Below are 20,001 nucleotides of genomic sequence, written 5' to 3' on the forward strand. Positions count from 1 at the left end.
GCTTCTTAAAAAAGGCGCTAAAAATTTCAATTTCTTTTTTTCAATGAGTTATCTCTCGATTTTTTAGGACCCTAGGTTCGATACAATAATTTTAGAAAAAACGACAGTATAAACACGGATCTGTGATCTTTTTGAAAAAATTAAATTAAAAAAAACAAGTTTTTTTTAAACTGAAAATAAGGAGCGACACTAAAACTTAAAACGAACAGAAATTACTCCGTGTATGAAAGGGGCTGCTCCTCCCTCAATGTCCCGCTCTTTACGCTAAAGTTTTACTCTTTCTCTCAATTCTACTTTATTAAACAGTAAATAACTTTAGCGTAAAGAGCGGGACGTTCGTTTTAAGTTTTAATGTTGCTCCTTACTTTCAGTTAAAAAAAAATTGTTTTTTATTTAATTTCTGAACGTTTTTGAATTAATACATTTTATATTTTGGCTCTCCGCAAATGAATAACTAAACGAAATTTGCGTATTAATTTTTTTTTGCTAAATGGCTTTCTCTTAGTTTTGATCAGACGATTTTGAGGAAAAGGGTGGGAGAGGAAGCCTAGTTCCCCTCCAATTTTTCGGTTACTTAAAAAGGCAACAAGAATTTTTAATTTTTAATGAACGTATTTATTAGTAAAAAATATACATAACTTACAAATTAACTTACGTAACGAACTTCTATATTCGTACTTTTTTATTATGTATATGAAGGGGTTTTCCCCCTCGTTAGTACCTCACTCTTTATGTTAAAGCTTTAATTTTGTCCAGATTCTTTAAGATTGACCCTTGAATCACAAAGGCTGTAGAATAAATAGTTGAAATTACTAAAAATACTTTAGCGTAAAGAGCGAGCTATTTAGGAAGATATGGACTCCCCCATATGCGTAATAATCTCTGTTCGTTTTAAGTTTTAATGCTGGTCCTTACTTTCAGTTGAAAAAACTTTTTCATATTTATTTTTTTCATTGTTTTTTTTAAATAATGCTAGAAAATCCTGCGCCCCCTTCATGGAATTTCTCTTCTCCCATGACAAACTCCTCCAAGGGAAGATCCTCCCATTTAGCCCCTTCCCCTCAACTCCCCCCAACCAAAAAATCATCCTGAAAAGGTCTGTACACTTCCAAACAATCATTACTGTATGTAAACGCTGGTCAAAGTTTGTAACTTGCAGCCCCTCCCCTGGGGACTGTGGGGAGTAAGTCAGCCCCATAGACATAGTTATTATGTTTTTCGACTATGATGAACAAAATGGCTATCTAAAAATTTTGATCCGTTGACTTTGGGAAAAAATGAGCGTGGGAGGGGGCCTAGGTGCCCTCCATTTTTTTAGTCACTTAAAAAGAGCACTAGAACTTTTTAGAGCACTAAGCATTTTAGAGCACCATTCTAGAGCACTAGAATGAGCCCTATCATGATATTCTAGGACCACTTGGTCGATACGATCACCCCTGGGAAAAAAAAACAACAAACAAACAAATAAACACGCACCCGTGATCGGTCTTCTGGCAAAAAATACCAAGTTCCACATTTTTGTAGATAAGAGCTTGAAACTTCTACAGTTGGTTTGCGATGATTTGATTTTCGTTAAGATCGTATGACTTTTAGGGGGGTGTTTTCCCCTATTTTCCGAAACAAGGCAAATTTTCTCAGGCTCGTAACTTTTGATGAGTAAGATTAAATTTAATTAAGCTTATACATTTAAAATTAGCATAAGAATCCGATTCTTTTGATGTATCTATTGGTATCAAAATTCAGTTTTTTAGAGTTTCGTTAACTATTGAGCCGGGTTGCTCCTTACTATAGTTCGTTACCACGAACTGTTTGAGAAGGAAAATTTTACATTTCTGTTGATAAGAGCTTGAAACCTCTACAGGGTTCTCTGGTGTGCTGAATTTGAAGGTGTAATTCTCATCAAGATAATTTGTTCCCTTGGGATATTTTATCCTTTTCATAGGCAGTGCAATAGCACTGCCTAAGTAAAGAACGGTGTTGAAATAATGTATTATTCTTATTTACTCTTAGACCAAGGCACTTCGTATCAAAGGAATTGCTGTAGAAACTTCAAAAAGGGTTCATTTGATTGAAATTGAATTATGTCTTTGAGGATTACAAATCAACCCCAGCCCTCAGGGCAAGGGTTGTAAGCTATTCCCTGGGGACATATATGGTTTTTATAGAAAGCTTTGTCGTAGAAACTTCAAAAAGGGCTCGTTCGATTGGAAATTAAAATGGCTAGTATCCTTTTTAATAGTCAAAAGTAATTGAATGGAAACTAACTTCCCTCCTGCACCAGCCCTTTCCCAAACACATCCAATCGAAATTTTGAGATAGCCATTTTGTTCAAAGTAGTTTAGTTGTCGAGAGATTATGCATTTGAGGATGACAACCCCCCAAAGCCCTCAGGGCGAAGGTTGTAAGTTATGTCCTGGGGACATATAAGGCTATTATAGAAAGCGATGTCGTAGAAACTTCAAAAAGGGCTCCATCGACTGGAAATTGAGAAGACTAGTGCCTTTGCTATCAGTCGAAAGTGATCGGAGGACAAATCCCCCCCACCACACCCATTATTTCCTAAAACACTTCCAATCATAACTTTAAGATAGCTGTTTTGTTCAATATGGTTGAAAGTTGCGGAGACTATGTGTTTGAGGATGATAAATCTCTCAGGGCAAGGGTGTAAGTTATGCCCTGGGGGCATATAGATATTTATAGAAGGTGTGGTCATATAAACTTCAAAAAGGGCTCATTGAATCGGTAATTGGTAGCTCTATTGCCATCTTTAAAGGTCAAAGTGATCCAAGGGCAGCTACCCCCTCCCATGAAGACGTAGTATTGTCCCGAAATGCATCTAATAGAAAATGTTAGATAACCATTTTATTCAAAATAGTCCAAACATCATACAACAAGGCTTTTGGGGTTGAAACAAACCCCAGAGCCTTGGGGCATATGTTGTTAGTTATAACTTGGGGGAATTTAAGGTATTTATTGAAGGAATGGTGGTATAAACTTTAAACGGCGGCCATTTGGTTGAAAATGGGAAGTTCTAGTTCCCTTTTTTGAGGCAAAAGTATGGAGCAACCAGCCCCCACCCACACTCATCATTTACCCAAAAACTTCCAATTAAAATTTGGAGATACTAAATTTGTTCATTGTAGTCGAAGGGTTCGGTAATTATGTCTTTGAGGAAGACAGTCCCGCCCCTACAGCTCTTAGTGTAAGGGTTGTAAGTTATGCCCCGGGGGCATAAAAGGTATAATAATAGGTATAATAATAATAATATAAGGCATATAATCCCTCCCCCAACAACCTCTCTTTTCACCAAATGTATATTATTGAAATTGTGCAATGACAATTTTGTTTAAAAGGATCCAAGAAGATATAACAATGCCTCCAAGGTTGAAACATCCCGCCAGAGCCCTAGGGCAAGCGATTTAAATTATGCCCTGGGTTATATAAGGTTCTTATGGAATGGGTGGCCGTATTAAATTTAGATTGATATCATTTGATTTTAAATAAGAAGTTTTATAGTGTCCTTTTTAAGGTCAAAGTGATTTGAGAGAATTTCCACATCCAAAGTTGAAACATCCCCCCATAGCCCTGGGGCAAGAGCTTTAAGTTATGCCCTAGGGCTATATAAGGTTCTTATGGAATGAGTGTTTGTATTAAATTCAGATGGATCTCATTTGATTTTAAACTGAAAGTTATAGTATCCGTTTTAAGAATATAAGTGATTTGAGAGAAAAGCCCCTTCCCCCTCCCATCATATTCCATAGCAAACATCCAGACAAAGTTTTGAGACATTAGTTGGATCAAAATTGTTGAAAAGCTCAGTAATTACGTGTTTGGGGATGTCACCCCTTCTCCCCGAAGCCACAGGGCAAGGGCTGCAAGACGTGCAATTTGTTCGTTGTTTACATGTAGTATATGTCATTGAGACAAGGTATGCATGTTTGATTTTAACTTTCCCAAAATACGAAGGGCATTAGATGAGTCTTTCAGGGAATTTTGAGGGGACTTTGAACTACATCATAAAATTTGATGTGTATATGGATTGTCGAAAGGGTGTCTCTCAGCAGTGACTGAGTATATTAATTTGGAATTTTCAGGAAATATTAAAGGAGATGATCAATTGACCAAAAAGGCAATATTTGCACGCTACTACTACTACAACTACTGCTTCTTCGACTGCTACCAAAAGCACCATTACTAATACCAATAATATCACTAAAACTAATACTTCTATAGCGAGTACTACTAAGGCACAGGATATTGAAAACAATATCTGAAGAAACGTTGAGGGGAAATTTGAAATAAATCGAAACATACCATGTATATACAGATTGCTGATACGGGTGTATCAGCAATATTTTTGGAACAGCTTATCATACGAAGAGGAAACTTCAGGAACATCATGAGTGAGATGTTCAGTCGACCAAAGGGCAAAATGTGACTGTTTACTACTAGTACCAATACTAATGCTAGTAGTGTTTCTACTAATAATTATACACTATTACTGCTAATATTGTTCCTACTACTGCCAGTACTACTATGATACTATTACAATTAAGGCTACGCGTATGAAGGTGAACATTTGACAGAATATTGAGGGGGAATTTGAACTAAATCAAAACACACTATGTGCATGTAGATTGTCAAAAGGGCATATTTCAAGAATTGGTTGGGTATTAAGTTGAGTCTTTCAGAGAATACTCAAAGGGGAAGATCAATTGACAAAAGGGTAATATATGCTTTTCACCACTAATACTTTTACTACTGCTACTTCTCCTTGTGCTACTACTGCTGCTAAACTGCTCAATTACTACTTCAATTTCAATAACTTGTAAATTTCAGAGTATTAAGGTGAAAAGGACGTCAAAAGGGTGTGAAAAGCCAGACGAATGTTTTTGGAACGGATTAACGTGTCAAGGTAAAACTTGCGGGTCATCATGAAAGCGATTTTCGACTACCCAAAAGGCAATATGCACATGCTACTACCGCTAATAGTGCTACTGCTACCACTGCTACTACTACTGCTAATACAACACTTCCACTGTAACTAATTTTACTACCACCGAAACTGCTGTTATAATAGTTCTATTAAGGCTAAGTCTATGAAGGTAAAATTTGAGAGGATATTGATGGCCAATTCGAACTAACAAAAGAGACTATGTGCATTTGGATTATCAAAATACCGTATCTTAAGGATTGGTTTGTCTATAAAGTCTGAACTCTCAGAGAATACTTAAAGGTGATGATCAATTGACTAAAAGGCAATATGTGTACGTTACTACTAATACTACTGATACTGCAATATTTACTAGTTCTACTTACTACTAAAACTGTTGCACCAATTACTACTTCTGTCACAACTACTTGCAAGGTTAAGGGCATTAAGATGAAAATTTCATAAGGTATACGACTATACAGGTTGAAAAAGAGCAAATCCATAATATCATAGCAATGGTTAATTGTTTTAAGTTGAGTACTTATACTACTACTGTGACTACTATTACGACTATGCCTAAGGGTATGAAGGTGAAATATTCAGAGAATATTTTTGAAAATTTCTGGTGTACGGATGGCAACCCTCCATCCTTATGCAGGTTGTCAAAAGGGCATATCAGCAATATCTTAGGAACAGTTTCATATGTGAAATTAAAATTTACAAAGCTTGTTGTGGGGGATGTTGAACTAACCAAAAGACAATATTTGCATCATAGTACTAATACTTCTAATCCTACAACTACTACTCCTTCTACTGTTAGTATTGTTGCTACTACTACTACTGCTACTAAAGAATACTAGTAATAAATCTAAAGGTATTAAGGCGAAAATTTTGGGGCAATATCTTAACTCTATAGAAATAAATTAACCACACTATGCTCACATAGGTTGTCTGGAGGATGTATCAGCAATTCTTCAAGACCGGTTGATGGTGTTGAGTTAAAAATTGCATCGTGTATGGAAGGGGATGTTGAAAAAAGGTGCTATGTGCACAATGCTACTAATGCCACTGCTGCTACTACAATGATTGCTACTACACAAGCTAAGAGTATTAAGCTGAAGCTTTCAAGGAATATTTAGGTGGATGCAGAACTAAATCGAAATGAACCATGATCATGTAGATTGCCAATAGGATGAATAACGGCTTATATTATTAAGTTAGACCTTTCAGGGTAAGTTGTGACAGATTTTGACTTAGCCAGAAGACACTATGTGTAAACTTTTGATACTACTTCTGCGGTTGCTGTGACTGCAGACACTTAAGAGCATTAAGGTGAAACATTTAGGAGGAGTTTCAATTCAACGAAAGAACTATAGGCATGCAACCATTAAAAGGGCATATAAGAAACATCTTAGGCAGTGCTGCTCTATCATAGCCAGTAATATCATTGATATTCTAAGGTAAAGGTAAAGAACACGGTATTATACTTTACAGACCCTACCGGCGGTGCTGATCTTCGTTTCTTGGCCCTTAAGCCAGGAAGTGTAATGGGGGGTTGGGGGCCAGATATCCTGTGCTTTTGCACACCAGATATTTTAAAGGAGCTGATTCCACGTAATATCAGCTTAAGGACCTCATCCGTTCATGGAATGTTGCAGACATGCTCTTTTAACAGTCTGGAAGGGTATGGTGTCTTTTGATGATGCTCTACGCCCCTACATAATTCTCTAAGTTTCAATTTAACACCTTTAGTATTTCACAAGATGTTGCAAGTATGCCCTACTGCCAACCTGGATGCACACATGGTTCTTTGATTTATTTCAATATAGCTGAAATTTTCTAGTTAGTATCCTTAGCTGTGTCAGCGATATTGCAGACACGTCGTTTTGAAAATAGAGATGCCTATAGTTTCTTTGATTTCGTTGAATAGCCCCTCCAGTGTTCCCTGAAAATGTCAACCCTATACCCTAAGCTATTCTTAAGATAATGCAGAAATGCCCTTTTAATAATCTGGGCATGCTACTCAACAAGCCCCAAAACTTTAAATTCAATACCTGCAGATGCCCCTCTTTGACAATCTGGATGCATATAGCATCATTTAATTAGTTTACCACCCCTTGAACACACCCCAAAAGATTTTGCGTAATAGCCTCACACGTTTCTGAGATATGTCCAGGGAGGAGAGGTGTATTAATAAAGGGATATATTATAAAGGCTTATATGAAATACCTCGGAAATAGGCAAAGGTAATAAGTTGTATCTTTAAGGGCATTCTGGGGAGAAGTTGAACTAAATCAAAACGCTCTATTCGCAGCTAGGCTGTCAAGAGGGAATAGGTAGATAGATTTATTATAAGCTGGACAAGACTACATAATACAGTATTCAATAGCTCAAATAACAATATATTAAGATAAAGCAACCCCTCCCCCTGAGAAAAAACAACAGCAAAAACACGAATGTAAACTGATATCTTTTCCTCACTACATCATTAACATGGATACTATTTTATACATTTTACTAAGGAAAAAAAACGAGTCGCACTTATTTGTTTACACGTCATAACATGATTACAAACTTGGATGATTGTCCGGGATGATTGTAATATGTGCAATATCTAAAGAATTGCTCAAGTTATTTAGTTCAAGGGAATTAGATGCACACAGGTTGTCATAACGGCTTATTTGCAATAGTTCAGGAGTAAGGAAAGGTATTAAGCTGTATTTTTCAGGGATTGGTAGGGGGGATGTTGAACTGAATCAAAGGTCACTCTTTTATACAACTAGTCAAAAAAGAGCATAAGCAATATATCAGGAACAACAATGGGTATTGTTTTGATCTCTTGGGTAATGCAGAGGCAGAGCCGTATCCAAGGGGACAATCACCCCGAGGGGCAGGCCGTTTTGGCAACCTGAGAGCTTTTGAACAGTTTTGAGAAGCGATGCTGGAAAATCCCGAATTCACCTTTCTTTCAACCCGTATTTATCTAATGTGTTTTGAATTTGTTTAATATCCACCTCAAAAAAGCTCTGAAACTTTCAACATAATACTCTAAGCCGTTTCCAAAATATTACTGATACACCATTTTGACAACCAGCTTGCACATAGTGTATTTGGTTTAATTACAATACGGCTCCCCCATTCCCTGAAAGCTATCAATAGTAGGAGTCATAATAGCAGATTTATCAGTAGGAGTCTTGAAAGTAGTAATGATAGTAGTATTATTAGTCTTAGTCATAGTATTAGTAGTATTAATAGCAGTATAAATAGCAGTATTCATACATTGCCTTTTGACTAGTCCAATGTTCCCCTAAGCATGCCCCGATATTTCCAACTTAATACCCTATAAAGGTTGTAAGACCTTTTTGATACGACCATTTGATAAGCTACATGCATATAGTGACTTTTTGATTCGTTCAATACCCCCTTCTTATTTCACTAAGTAATCGATTCCATACCCTTAGCTCTTACTAATCTCCTCAAAATGCCAATGGTTGCAGCGGTAGCTACAACACAATAGAGGATAGTTTTAAGATTTAGTATTAGTAGTAGAAGTAACATGCAATATTCCCTTTTGGCTAGTTTAGCATCCCCCTCAATATACCCCAAAAACGTAATATCCCAAGCCGTTCCTTGAGTATTGTCGATATCCCCATATGACAACCTTTATGCACAAAGTGTGTTTTGAGTCAATTCAACATATCCCTCGAACATCCCTAAGATTTTAACCTTAGTAACCCTACCCTTAGTAGCAGTAGTACTAATTACAGTAGTAGTAGTACAAAAAAAATTTTGGATCCGACCCTGGCTCAGTATTCTCTGCAACATTCCCTGAAAGTTTGAAATTTTTGCTGCAAGCCCATCCTGAGATATTAATGGCAAGCCCTTTTGACCACCTGCATGCATTGAGTGTGTTTGATTTAGTTTAACCGCCCCTACAATGTTTCCTGAAAATTATCGTTATAATACTCATAGTTTTATTAGTAGACTAAAGGCGGTTGTAGTTGTAGTAGCATGTACATAATGTCCATTGGTTGATTCAACATCCGCCTCAACATTTAGCAACTTAACAACATGCATCAAAACATGTATCAACAACATGCATCAACTTAATCAACATGTTTCAACTTAACACTCCAAACCGTTCTTGAGATATTGTTAATATGACCTTTTAACTAGATGTATTCTCATAGTGTTTATTATTTAGTTGAACATCCTCCCTAATATTCCTTGAAAGTTTCAGCTTAATATCTTAAGTCTTATGGTAGTAATGCTAATATCACGAGCAGTAGTAATGTTGCTAGTAGTAGCTGTGATAATATTTAGATAGTCAAGTTTGTATTTAGCTTTTTAATTTAAGGCTTGTCCGAGAATCCTCAAGAGGATTTGTCTTAAAGAGTGAGGAAAATGACCATGATTTCTTTTCTGACGAAGGTCTGGAGAGGGAGAGGAAATGGCTGAAAAATTTTCGAGAAAAAAGCTGGAATTCAAGAGCAGGATCATCGCTTGACAAAGATAATGCCTCCAGATATAGCTTTAGCTCAGACTTTACTTCAGGTGAAATTTTGGTTAATTTTCATTCTTTTTTTAAAATTTATTTATTGGATCAATACTTAGAATAAATCTTTATTAAAACCTGAACAAGATCCTAAAGTTGAGAGAGCCATAGCAGAGGTGTTTTGAAAATGCAAATGACATAAAAATCAAAGCTTTTATCACCCCCTGAACTTAGTTACGCACTTTTTCTGCTTTTTCCCTTTTTCAGATTTTTTGTTTTTATTTTTAGCCCGCAATTATCTGCTAAATATCCACTAAAAATGGTATTTCTATCTTTCCGTAACGCTTCATGGTCCGAGGACAAATTTCGGAGATTCTATTTGTCCTTTTTACCAGTTTTTTTTATCACATAAGTAAGCGAAAAATACAATTGTGGATATTTCCTGTTTTTGGTTTCCAAGATACGGGCTGTCCTATTTATAGGACAGTGGGCTCTTGTGATATCAAGTAAACTCGATCTCATAAAATAGGTTTTTAATGAAAAAGATTCAATTCAATGTAATTCAAAATCCAAACCAATCAAAACATAGTTAGGTAAAACGCAAAACAGCCAGTGAATAGGGTGACGTCAAATTTATCACTGTAGTTCAGGGTTTTTCATACAGTTTTTACCTTGGTATTGTCGCTGCTTTTCTTCTTCATTAGGAAGGGTCCTATTCTATGATTTCGGGTGTTGAAGGATAACGCAGAAACTGGTCTTCCTTCTAACCCTGAATGCCTTGGTTCCGCTCTTTCGTAATTGGTTTTTAGATGGTATCATATGATCTCCTGTCTGAAATCTACATAACTCTTTTTCTTTTCATTCTCAACCACCATGTTGAATAGTGTGCAAGCATAGACAACAGCCACGTCTAACAGGCACACGAACAGAGCCCAATATTAGTTCTTTCCTCTAATAGACACAGCATACTTGCCGAAAATTCAGTATGTTATGTTAATACTTGCCGAAAAGTAACATAATCATGTTAATAAACTCCCCCATATAGCATTTGTATTTCCAGAGGGGATGTGGTTGCTGTACTGCAATATTTCCTATCTGTCTCTTCACGTTTTGTTCAACCGATCCTAGTGGAATTAGGCTGAGATGGTTGGATGCAATAGAGTCAACGTTGTTATCCTGCAGGTTTACGACCAATATATCGTTGGCTGCAGCAAACCGAAAATCATACGCTCCTAGTTTTTCAGTCTCAAAATCCTTGCTGGAAGAAAGTGGCGCCTTGCCTCTCAGTTTTCTCTAGCCATCCCAATCACTCAAAATCTAGCTCCTTTCAAATCGAACAAAAGCTTGTGACTCCTAGAGAAATGATCAAAATATAGCACATGGCTGTTGCCATCTTCAAAAACCTCCAGAAGTTATTTTACGACTCGAAACCCTAGGCCTCATTTAGCAGCCTGAGATGGAGTACTAGAATTTTCCCTCGACTAAAGATGAACCTGAAGGCAATGGCCATTCTAAGTACAAACAGCCCGTAGTCTATATCCGAATCAAATGGGCTTTCTTTGGATAAACCACATCAGGCAATATTTCCCGTTATGCCACACAATGATTTCGTTGATGGACAGATACTGAGCGAAAATTCCAAAGTACATTAAGGCCTGTGTTGATTTTGTCGAAGAGGGGCCTCACTTTGAAATCCTACTGATCTCTGAATTGACGAACCGCATTGTTGTCCAAGTAGTGGATGTTTTCTTTTATCTTCTTGAATTAATTTCTGGATTTTGCTTGCTTGACCAGGTTACTTCCAAGATCTTCATCGACTGACCAATAACATCTGTGGAAATACAAAACCAATACGGTCTTTGGGAAGCCTGAAAAAATCAGTTTTTCCACGTCACAGATTTTCTTAGTTGATGCAGTGAAGTCAATGTTTCCCTTAAACGTCACATATTTGACCATTTCACAAGAAATGAGGTTAAAGAGCTTATCGTCTCGAAGGAAAGCAAGAACCATGGTACTTTCTCTAGCCCCTGACCTGCTCCCTCACCAAAGTTTTGCCAAGAAAGGTTCCCTTTGGTTCCTCTGTTTTGGGTTCATGGCTTTGAACTGCCTCTTCTGTGGATCGACTCTCGAAGTTGACGCACCCTCTTCTTCTAAGTGGATTATGCTTTCAATGTCTTCAAATTGTTCTTATTCCAGGGAACCTGGTCTGAAATTTACTTCAACAGTTCCCAGGACGTCATTTACAATCGTCCTTTATTTCATCTTCACTATGTGCTTGATTGTAATCGGGAGACAGGACAGTAGCCTGAATATCTTCACATGCAAATTCTTCATCTTCTAGGAGGTCTAGAGCTTCGTCAATTAAAATGCAAGGGGTTTTTTATCTTCATAATCTGAAATAATGGAAACGAAGAAAAATGTAATGAAAGAGTTAAACATTTTTTTTTTACCTGGCTCTGATAGCCTGATGCTAAAGGATTATAAAGAATATATATTATTATTTTTTTTACTTTGTCATTCAAAAAAAAGGGGAAACGGATTAATAATAAGACAAAACAAGAAAAACAAAATGTCTAACAAGAACTTTCGCTTGGATGTCACAAGTATACTTAAACACATAAGTGGACACTCGGAAAAAACTTGGACAGTGAAATATGAATGAAACCTGAAAAGTAGGGACAAAATTTTCACGAAGTCGTCAAAACAAACAATCAACCGGAGGATATAACTAGATTAAAAAAAAATCAAGTGAAAATAGTACTAAAAACCCGACCTTTGAAGTTTCACGACAAAAAGCAACCCTTAGGATCCACAGTCATATAAATATGTCACCAACTTAAAAAACCGTACGGTTTTGTATTTACTTGACGGGTATTTTGTTATCTAGGAATATAGCCAAATAAAAATTTGTCTAATTGCTGTCAATCTCACCAGTGTATGGGGGGGAAGTAACTAAAATTTTTTTACCGGATTTTGAAAACTACTGTTTAGTTAATTATTACCTTAGTGGCTTCACTGGTCTGACTATGATTGATCAATTGACTTGGAAAAAATAATCTATATTGTTTGGTCATCGCTGAAGCCTTTACCAGCAAAAGAAAAGGATTTTCCGTATAAATTTAGCCATGCAAAAATTTAAAACCAGCTGTCCTTCAAATGGTGCTAGGCGTCTTCCCCCTTCCAAAAAACTACCCCATGGGACATCTCCTCGGATAATGTCTCCCACATCCCACACGAACACTTTTAGATGTTCATTAGAAGGGGAAATCGAAAATTTTGCCCACCTGCTTATGTCAGGGGCAATGCTACAGCGTTGCCCACGGTATGCAAGCATAAGGCTTCAATTTGTTATTATTTATTTATTTTGTTATTTCTTCTCATATCCACTTCATATGGAAGGGATGGTCATGTAAGCTATGAAGGGGCTTATTTAATTTCAAATTAAAAGTTCTACTGCACTTCCTAATAATGAAAAGTGACTGGAGGGTAACCCGACACTCACCTAGAGGGTGACCCAATAGTGTGCCTGTTGGAGGTTGCCCACTGTTAAGATATAAGGTTCTTATGGGAAGGATGGTTGTATAACCTTTGGAAGGGGCTCATTCAATCGAAAATTGAAAGTCCCAGTGTCCTCTCTGAGATTCAAAAATGATCGGAGGAAACCCTCCCCCAGGCAACTTTTCCCCAAAATACATCCAATAAAAATTTTGAGATACCTATTTTATGGAAAATTGTCCAAAAGTCAAATAATTATGCCTCTAGGGCTGGCAACCCCCTTCACAAGTTGACGAAGCAAGGGCTCTAAGCTATGCAAGCTGCTAATTATTAACGTATAAGTTTTTTTTACTAAGAAAAGAGGGTATATTTGAATCTCCAAAAACGCTTAGAGCATTAAGATGAAGCTTTAAGGATATGATGTGAGGGATGTCAAGCAAAATCAAAGCACACTTTGTCCTTAATTGTTGTGAAAAGGGAATATCAGCAATATATAACAAATGGATGATGGTATTAGGTTGAAACTTTCAATTTGTAGTATAATATTTTATTTCTTGTAACAGAAACACAAAAAACGGGAGAAATAGTCATTATTTCAGCAGTAAAAAAGTTTGACAATCAAAAACGAACAGAAATTAATTTTGAAGAATAATAGAAAAAAAATTCCTCCATGGTAGTTTTAGGTACCCACCCCTTCCCACTCAGAAAAGTCCCACCCTCACTCCTTCATAATAGCAAATGCAAAATTATGCCTCAATCTACCCAATTTCATGAGATATAACCTGAATCAACTTGGTCACTATTAGGAAGCTGACACCCCTTCCCCCCATTATCAATAATAGAAGCGTAGACCAAAAATATAAGTGGGAACCAATATGGATTAGTCAAGAGGTCCAAAAACTCATTCATTTTTCTTCTGAAGGCTCAATGAGGCTTAGAAAATCAGGCCATTAAAACGTACTACTCTAGACATCTTCTCCCCCTCCCTCCTGCACACAGACCTACCCCCTCCTTTATAATGCCACACTGTATTATGAATCAAATTATTTCAAGCATGAAAATTAGTTAAATAAAGATAAACTATAAATTAGTCTAATAAAAATAAAGTTAAATAAGGATAAAGACTAATATAAATTCCCTCATCCCAACCTCCCCCTCACGGTCGAAGTAATATTGGAGGATGTTCATTCGATCGAAAATTGAGAATTTCAGTCTATTTTTTATCAGTGGAAAGTGGTTGAAAACCAACCAGCCCCTGTCCTAAAACAGTTTTCAATATCGGATCCTTTTAGCATCTTAAGACATCTGACTGAATTATGAAGCATCCATTTTGCACTTTCTATGTAGCTGCTCATTTTTCCGTGTAAGGGAATTTTCCATGGGGGGAATTATGCAGAGTGATAATTTTTCACTGGGGAGAATCTTTGGGTGGAAGTTTTGCGGGGGAATATCTTTTTTGGGGGAGGGTAATTTTTCACTAGTGGAGGATTTTCCCTGGGGGAATTTTCTGGGGATAAAATGCCAGCTCCCCCAATAAATAGGAGAGTGGGACGTAACAAGTTAATATTCTTGGATACATACGGTAGCGCAACTTTCCATTAGGGGATTAGATTTAGTTTCCACTATTGTAGGGGCTTTTATAAACCTTAATTTTCAATTGAAATCTCTTTTGAATGAGAAAATTAAATAAAAATAAGGTTCAAAGTGTCATCGCTGAGGTGTGTGTAGGCACGGAATCTTAGATTACTTTTAGTGCACTTGTGTGTTATCTGATCAACTCTTCAAAAACACTATTGTTTATGATTATGTAGTTCAGTCAATTATTCAAGAATAGACAAGGCTCTAGTAATGATTTTTGGAGGTCTGAACCGAATCAATCTATAGTATGAATAAGTACCAAGATCCATAGATTCATCACACCAAGTTCTTTCAATAGCGGGTCTACAGACATTAAAAAACTGAACTGGAAGTAAGAGGAAGTACATTTGTACCCTTTTAGGGTGTTAGAATGGCCAAATATCCATGGAAGACAGTAAGAAGTGGCTAGTTGTCGCTTCATCTATCACAGCGAGGGATCAGAGTTCAATCGATATTACTGGAAACAAAGAGCTATTAACCACACTTGAAATAAGCTAGGATCCAGACACGTTCTCACCTTTTTTTGGGAATGGCAGAAGAAGACTTGACTGCTTTTAATTATACTATCAACTTGAATATGTGAAATTTCACCAAAAGCTCATCATAAGTGAGAACTAATTATCGTATTTTGGATTTTTAACAGCAAATTATCTGGCATTTATAGGAGGAGGTGTTCCTAACTTCTCGTCATTGCTGCATTTATTAGAAGGAACTTAGATTACAATGAAACTAAGTTACAAACATAGTATTTTCCTTCAGATGTTAAAACAGATGAGGGGTAATTGACATCGAGAGAAATTGACAACTTCAAGCTTAGTGTACTAGTGATACTAGTGATACTGTACTAGTGATACTAGTGACACTAGATGTACTAGTGTCTAGTGACAGCTTCATTCCTAGTGAAAAATAATTGAATTGGATATGATCATTTTTCGTGTAGAACATGTTATCCTTTCGCTGTCTAAAATAAATAAGTTTTCTTTTGCTAAGAAACATTTGGGGGAGTCTATTTTTTTTGGACCGGTTTGAAACTTAAGAACTTATGTCTTTGGCCCACGCGGAGTTTGGTGCAGAGGACTGAATATTCCTGGTTACGGACTACCCTTGGGGGTAAAAGAACTTTTCCTCCATCAGCTTGAAACTTCTCAAGTCCTCGGATTAATTGACCCCAGCGAAGAAACAAATGCTCAAAACTTTTTTCTTCGGCTTCTTTGTAAGGAACAAAATGGTCCTGGAAAGCTGTGGGGCCTAATTTTATTCGACATTGACTGAAAAATTTTACTTTCAAAAATAAGAAAGGTAATTAAGCTACAATCTTCTCCAACCCAATTGTACTGTTTGAGAACAGCCTCTTCATTTAAGAAAACTGTTCCTTTTAAAAGTAATAGTTCGACAGTAGTGATTTGATAAACACACCCATTGCAGATTACGTTACAATCAGAGTTAGGGTCTAAAGAACTTATTTACAATTTATATCTACAAACTAGGCATTTAATATAGAACTTAAGTGGCAGTTATAGTTCTTCTGATTAACAATTGTCATGGTAAGTTCAAAGGCGCAGGTGAAAGGGTATGTAAAACTTGTTAGTTTTGTTGTCAAATGAGGGTATACTGACAATTAGTGTTAGGAACTAATGGGGGGGGGCGTGAACCAGGATCAGTAGCTTGGGACTGCACAGGGTCTCTACATATACTTTTCAAAAGAGTGGGAAAAATTGTACTGAATTGCAGAAAGTTTCAAGAACTTATTTTTACCGGAACAAGATAATTCACTCTAAGATCAAATTTTTGTTCTTTTCTATGATGAGTATGAAACTAAAACTTGATACATTTTAAATTTAATTTCATTTTGATACAACTTCAATTAGTTTAATCTATTTATTATAAATTTATTAATTCAATTAGTTAGTTTAGTTAGAATTAAGTGCTAACTTAATTAAACTTAAGTAATTCTTAAAACTCATAACTAAACTAAATCTATTTTAGATTTGGAAGAAAAATATGACAATGGCCCTGACTTGTTTGACGAATCCTCAGAAAAAGATCCAATACGGAGCGATATTGTTGCACAATTTGCAAACAGACTGTTAAAGAGGACTTTTAGTGATAGTTATTTAAGGGTGGCAGATGAACTCGGATCTATTCCTGAAAAACCTCACCAGAAAGATATATGTATGAAAAGTGAATCAGACTTCAAAAGTCTACCGAAGTGCCACAGCTTGGACGAAGAAGCTTTGTGTGACAATACTTATGTTATTGATTGCCACAAGGATACTGATGATTTAATTCAAGTAAGATACTATTACTTTGATCAATATTATTCAGTATTCATCAGTGAATACTGATCATTCAGTCAATTGTCACTGAATGATCATACAATGTAAGTTACATTGATTTTGAGGATTATAGATAGCAAAATAGCCGTGTCTAAGTAAGCAGCGATATGGCTTCAATATATATTTTTTTTTTTACTACCCCACTTAGTTTGGTAGGAATTATCGTTTTAAACTTCGGAGGGCCCTGGTAAAGTCAAAGATTGAAAACTGCAGTCCCATTGCAAGAGTCAAAAATGATTGGCGCTCCAACCAAAGACATCTAATCAAAAATTTGAAATCACCATTTTATTCAACATAGTCCTAGTCACCCACAACCCCCAAGCCTTTTCCCCTTGGTTTGTTTAACCCCCTTGGGAAAAGGGATGTAAGTCATACAATCTGCCTATTTTTAACACATAGGATTTACAATAGGTAGCGCAACAGCAACACCTAGGTAAAGAGTGATGAAGCTTCAATGTATCTTCAATGTATTAATCTTTTTCCGCTATGCCACTTTGCATGGAAGGAGCTACCGCCAAAACTCCGGATGGGCTCATTTGATTGGGAGTTCTGGTCACCTTTAAAATAGTTAAAATGATTGGATGGCTACCAGCCCCCCTGTCACTCCCCTTTTACATAGCCATCTCCACGAAGATACCCGACAAATTTTTGAGATATCCATTTTATTCAAAACTAGCTGTTGGGGTGGGGGCGCTTCGCCCCCACCAGCTAGGACACAGCTATATATATATATATATATATATATATATATATATATATATATATATATATATATATATATATATATATATATATATATATATATATATATATATATATATATATATATATGTTTTTAACTACGTAAAACTTGCGAATGTACAACATTCTTTGCTGTCCCATTGTCTGTGCATATAAATAGAATGTCAGGTTTAACGACTCTTGAACATGCAACATATAATGGTCCATGGGAAAACAATCCGTATTCAGATCTATACCTTATGATTCTAATGATTGCCCTTGAGCTTTGTTGATGGTGATTGCTAATCGACGATTCCCTGTGTCGCCATCGTCATTTATATATCCCCCTGAGCCCCCCGGCGTCCCTGTTGTAGTTGTGTCCCTGTGTCCCGGTCGTCATGTCCCGGTGTCCCGGTCGTCATTTGTGTCCCGGTCTGTATATACATTCGTTTTTGAATTGGTCTTTTTTTAGGTTTTAGTTTTTTACCTTTTTTAGTTTTTTTTTCTTTTTTTTAGTTTTGTTTTTCTCCTTTATTTTTCTTTTTTTTTCTTTTTCATTTTATTTTCTTTTTTAGTTTTTTTAGCTTTTTAGCTTTTTTAGTTTTTTATTAGTTTTTAGTTTTTTTTTATTTTTAGTTTTTTGTAGTTTTTACCTTTTTTTTAGTTTTTAATTTTTTTTACTTATGTCCTGGTCGTCATTTATACTCCCTGTGTCCCAGTCGTCATTTGTATCCCGGTGCTTTGTTGATGGTGATCGCTAATCGAACATTCCTTGTGTCCCGGTCGTCATTTATATTCCCTATGTGTTGGTGTCCCGGTCGTCATTTGTGTCCCGATGTCCCGGTCTGTAATTTCATCAGTCGAAAACATGACGTCAGTCGACACAGAAACATGACGTCACCTGACAGATCCACAGACAGACAACTTATTTTTATATATATAGATAGATATATAAATATATATATATATATATTTTCTTTTTAGTTTTTTTGTAGTTTTTACCTTTTTTATTTTTATTCTTCTTTTGTATTAATGCTAAAGCCAAGGTTCAAACCTGGAGCCTCTCGGACCTAGAACCTGAAACATAATGCTTTACCAGCTCAGCTACTTCGGCTTGAATACATTCGTTTTGAGCAGCTTCCTCGGGTGTTGCCATTGTAGGTTCTTCAGTCATTTTACAATTGGAAATTTCTCTTTCAACGGTCTTCTTACAATTAAAAATTTGTCTTTGAACGATATTCTTAAATACCTGTGTCCTGGTCGTCATTTATATTCCCTGTGTCCCGGTCATTATTTGTGTCCCGGTATCCCAGTCTGTAATTTCTCTTTGAGTGTCCCGGTCGTTATTTATATTCCCTCTGTCCCGGTCGTCATTTGTGTCCCGGTCTGTAATTTCTCTTTGAGTGTTTTTTTCTTTTTAGTATTTTTTAGTTTTTTACATTTTTTCTTTTTTCAGTTTTCTTTTTCTTCTTTATTTTTCAGCTTCACTATGAAATACATATCGCCGAACCTTTGTTTTTTAACTAAAATCTGGTAGGCATTGATGACCTTATCCAAGTCGAAATCCCGAACCCAATCATCATCGCTATCATTTTCAGTTTTGATATGTTTTGACTCTCGCTGTCCAGGTGGATCTTCACCTAACTGCGCGGTTTTGCGTTCTTTAGCCTCAAGCCTGTTTCCTTGCTGTTCTTTTGATTCCTCGGCACGCTTTCTTTTCTGACTTTCTCTATCAGCAGCAAGTTTTTTGGCATAGACTCTTTGAGCATCTTCATCGGCTTTTGCCATTGTAAGTTCATCAGTCATTTTAAACTTAAACATTAATAGATTTCTACGTGAACATATATGTCTTAAATATCTTGAATGACGTCACCGTCAAAGCAAAAATGACGACAACTAATTTCATGATGTCAGTCAACACAGGCACATGACGTCACCTGATCCACAGACAGACACACAGACAGACAACTTATTTTTATATATATAGATAGTTGAAAGGTCCAAAAACTATGCCCGCACGGATAACATGGACCCTCTTTCCCTCGCAGCGCTTGGAAAAAAAGCATTAAGTTATGAAAATTACTCGTCTTTTGCATTTAAATTTTCTTATGGGGAAAAAAGGGAAGTTTGATTATTATCTCCAACATGCAAAGGGGTTTAGGGTGAAAGTTTCTGGTGATATTGAACTAGATCAAAAAGCAACATGTGCATGCAGGTAGTTGTTTTGTGCATACAGTGCATTATGTGCATGCAGTTAGTCTTAAAGACGGTATAGGGTACTTTAATGTTCGAACTTTTGTTTTAGCTTATATGTTTGAAAAAGTTGAAACTTGCAATGTTGAGATGGATGTTAGAATCACCAAAAGATACTACATGCAGACTAC

The 20,001-nt window shown here is 36.4% G+C and overlaps 1 protein-coding gene across 1 annotated transcript in view; it reads left to right on the top strand.

Annotated features, from left to right (window-relative positions):
- The window catches only part of LOC136038968 (uncharacterized), a 75,921-nt gene that overhangs the window by 39,536 nt on the left and 16,384 nt on the right, over positions 1–20,001 (top strand). The window contains exons 3-4 of the mRNA XM_065722487.1: positions 9,291–9,487; positions 16,548–16,852. Coding sequence (XP_065578559.1) covers positions 9,291–9,487; positions 16,548–16,852 — 502 coding nt within the window. The remainder of the gene's footprint in view (positions 1–9,290; positions 9,488–16,547; positions 16,853–20,001) is intronic.

The sequence above is a fragment of the Artemia franciscana genome, chromosome 18, assembly GCF_032884065.1.
Source record: "Artemia franciscana chromosome 18, ASM3288406v1, whole genome shotgun sequence".
In the NCBI taxonomy this organism is placed as follows: Eukaryota; Metazoa; Arthropoda; class Branchiopoda; order Anostraca; family Artemiidae; genus Artemia; species Artemia franciscana.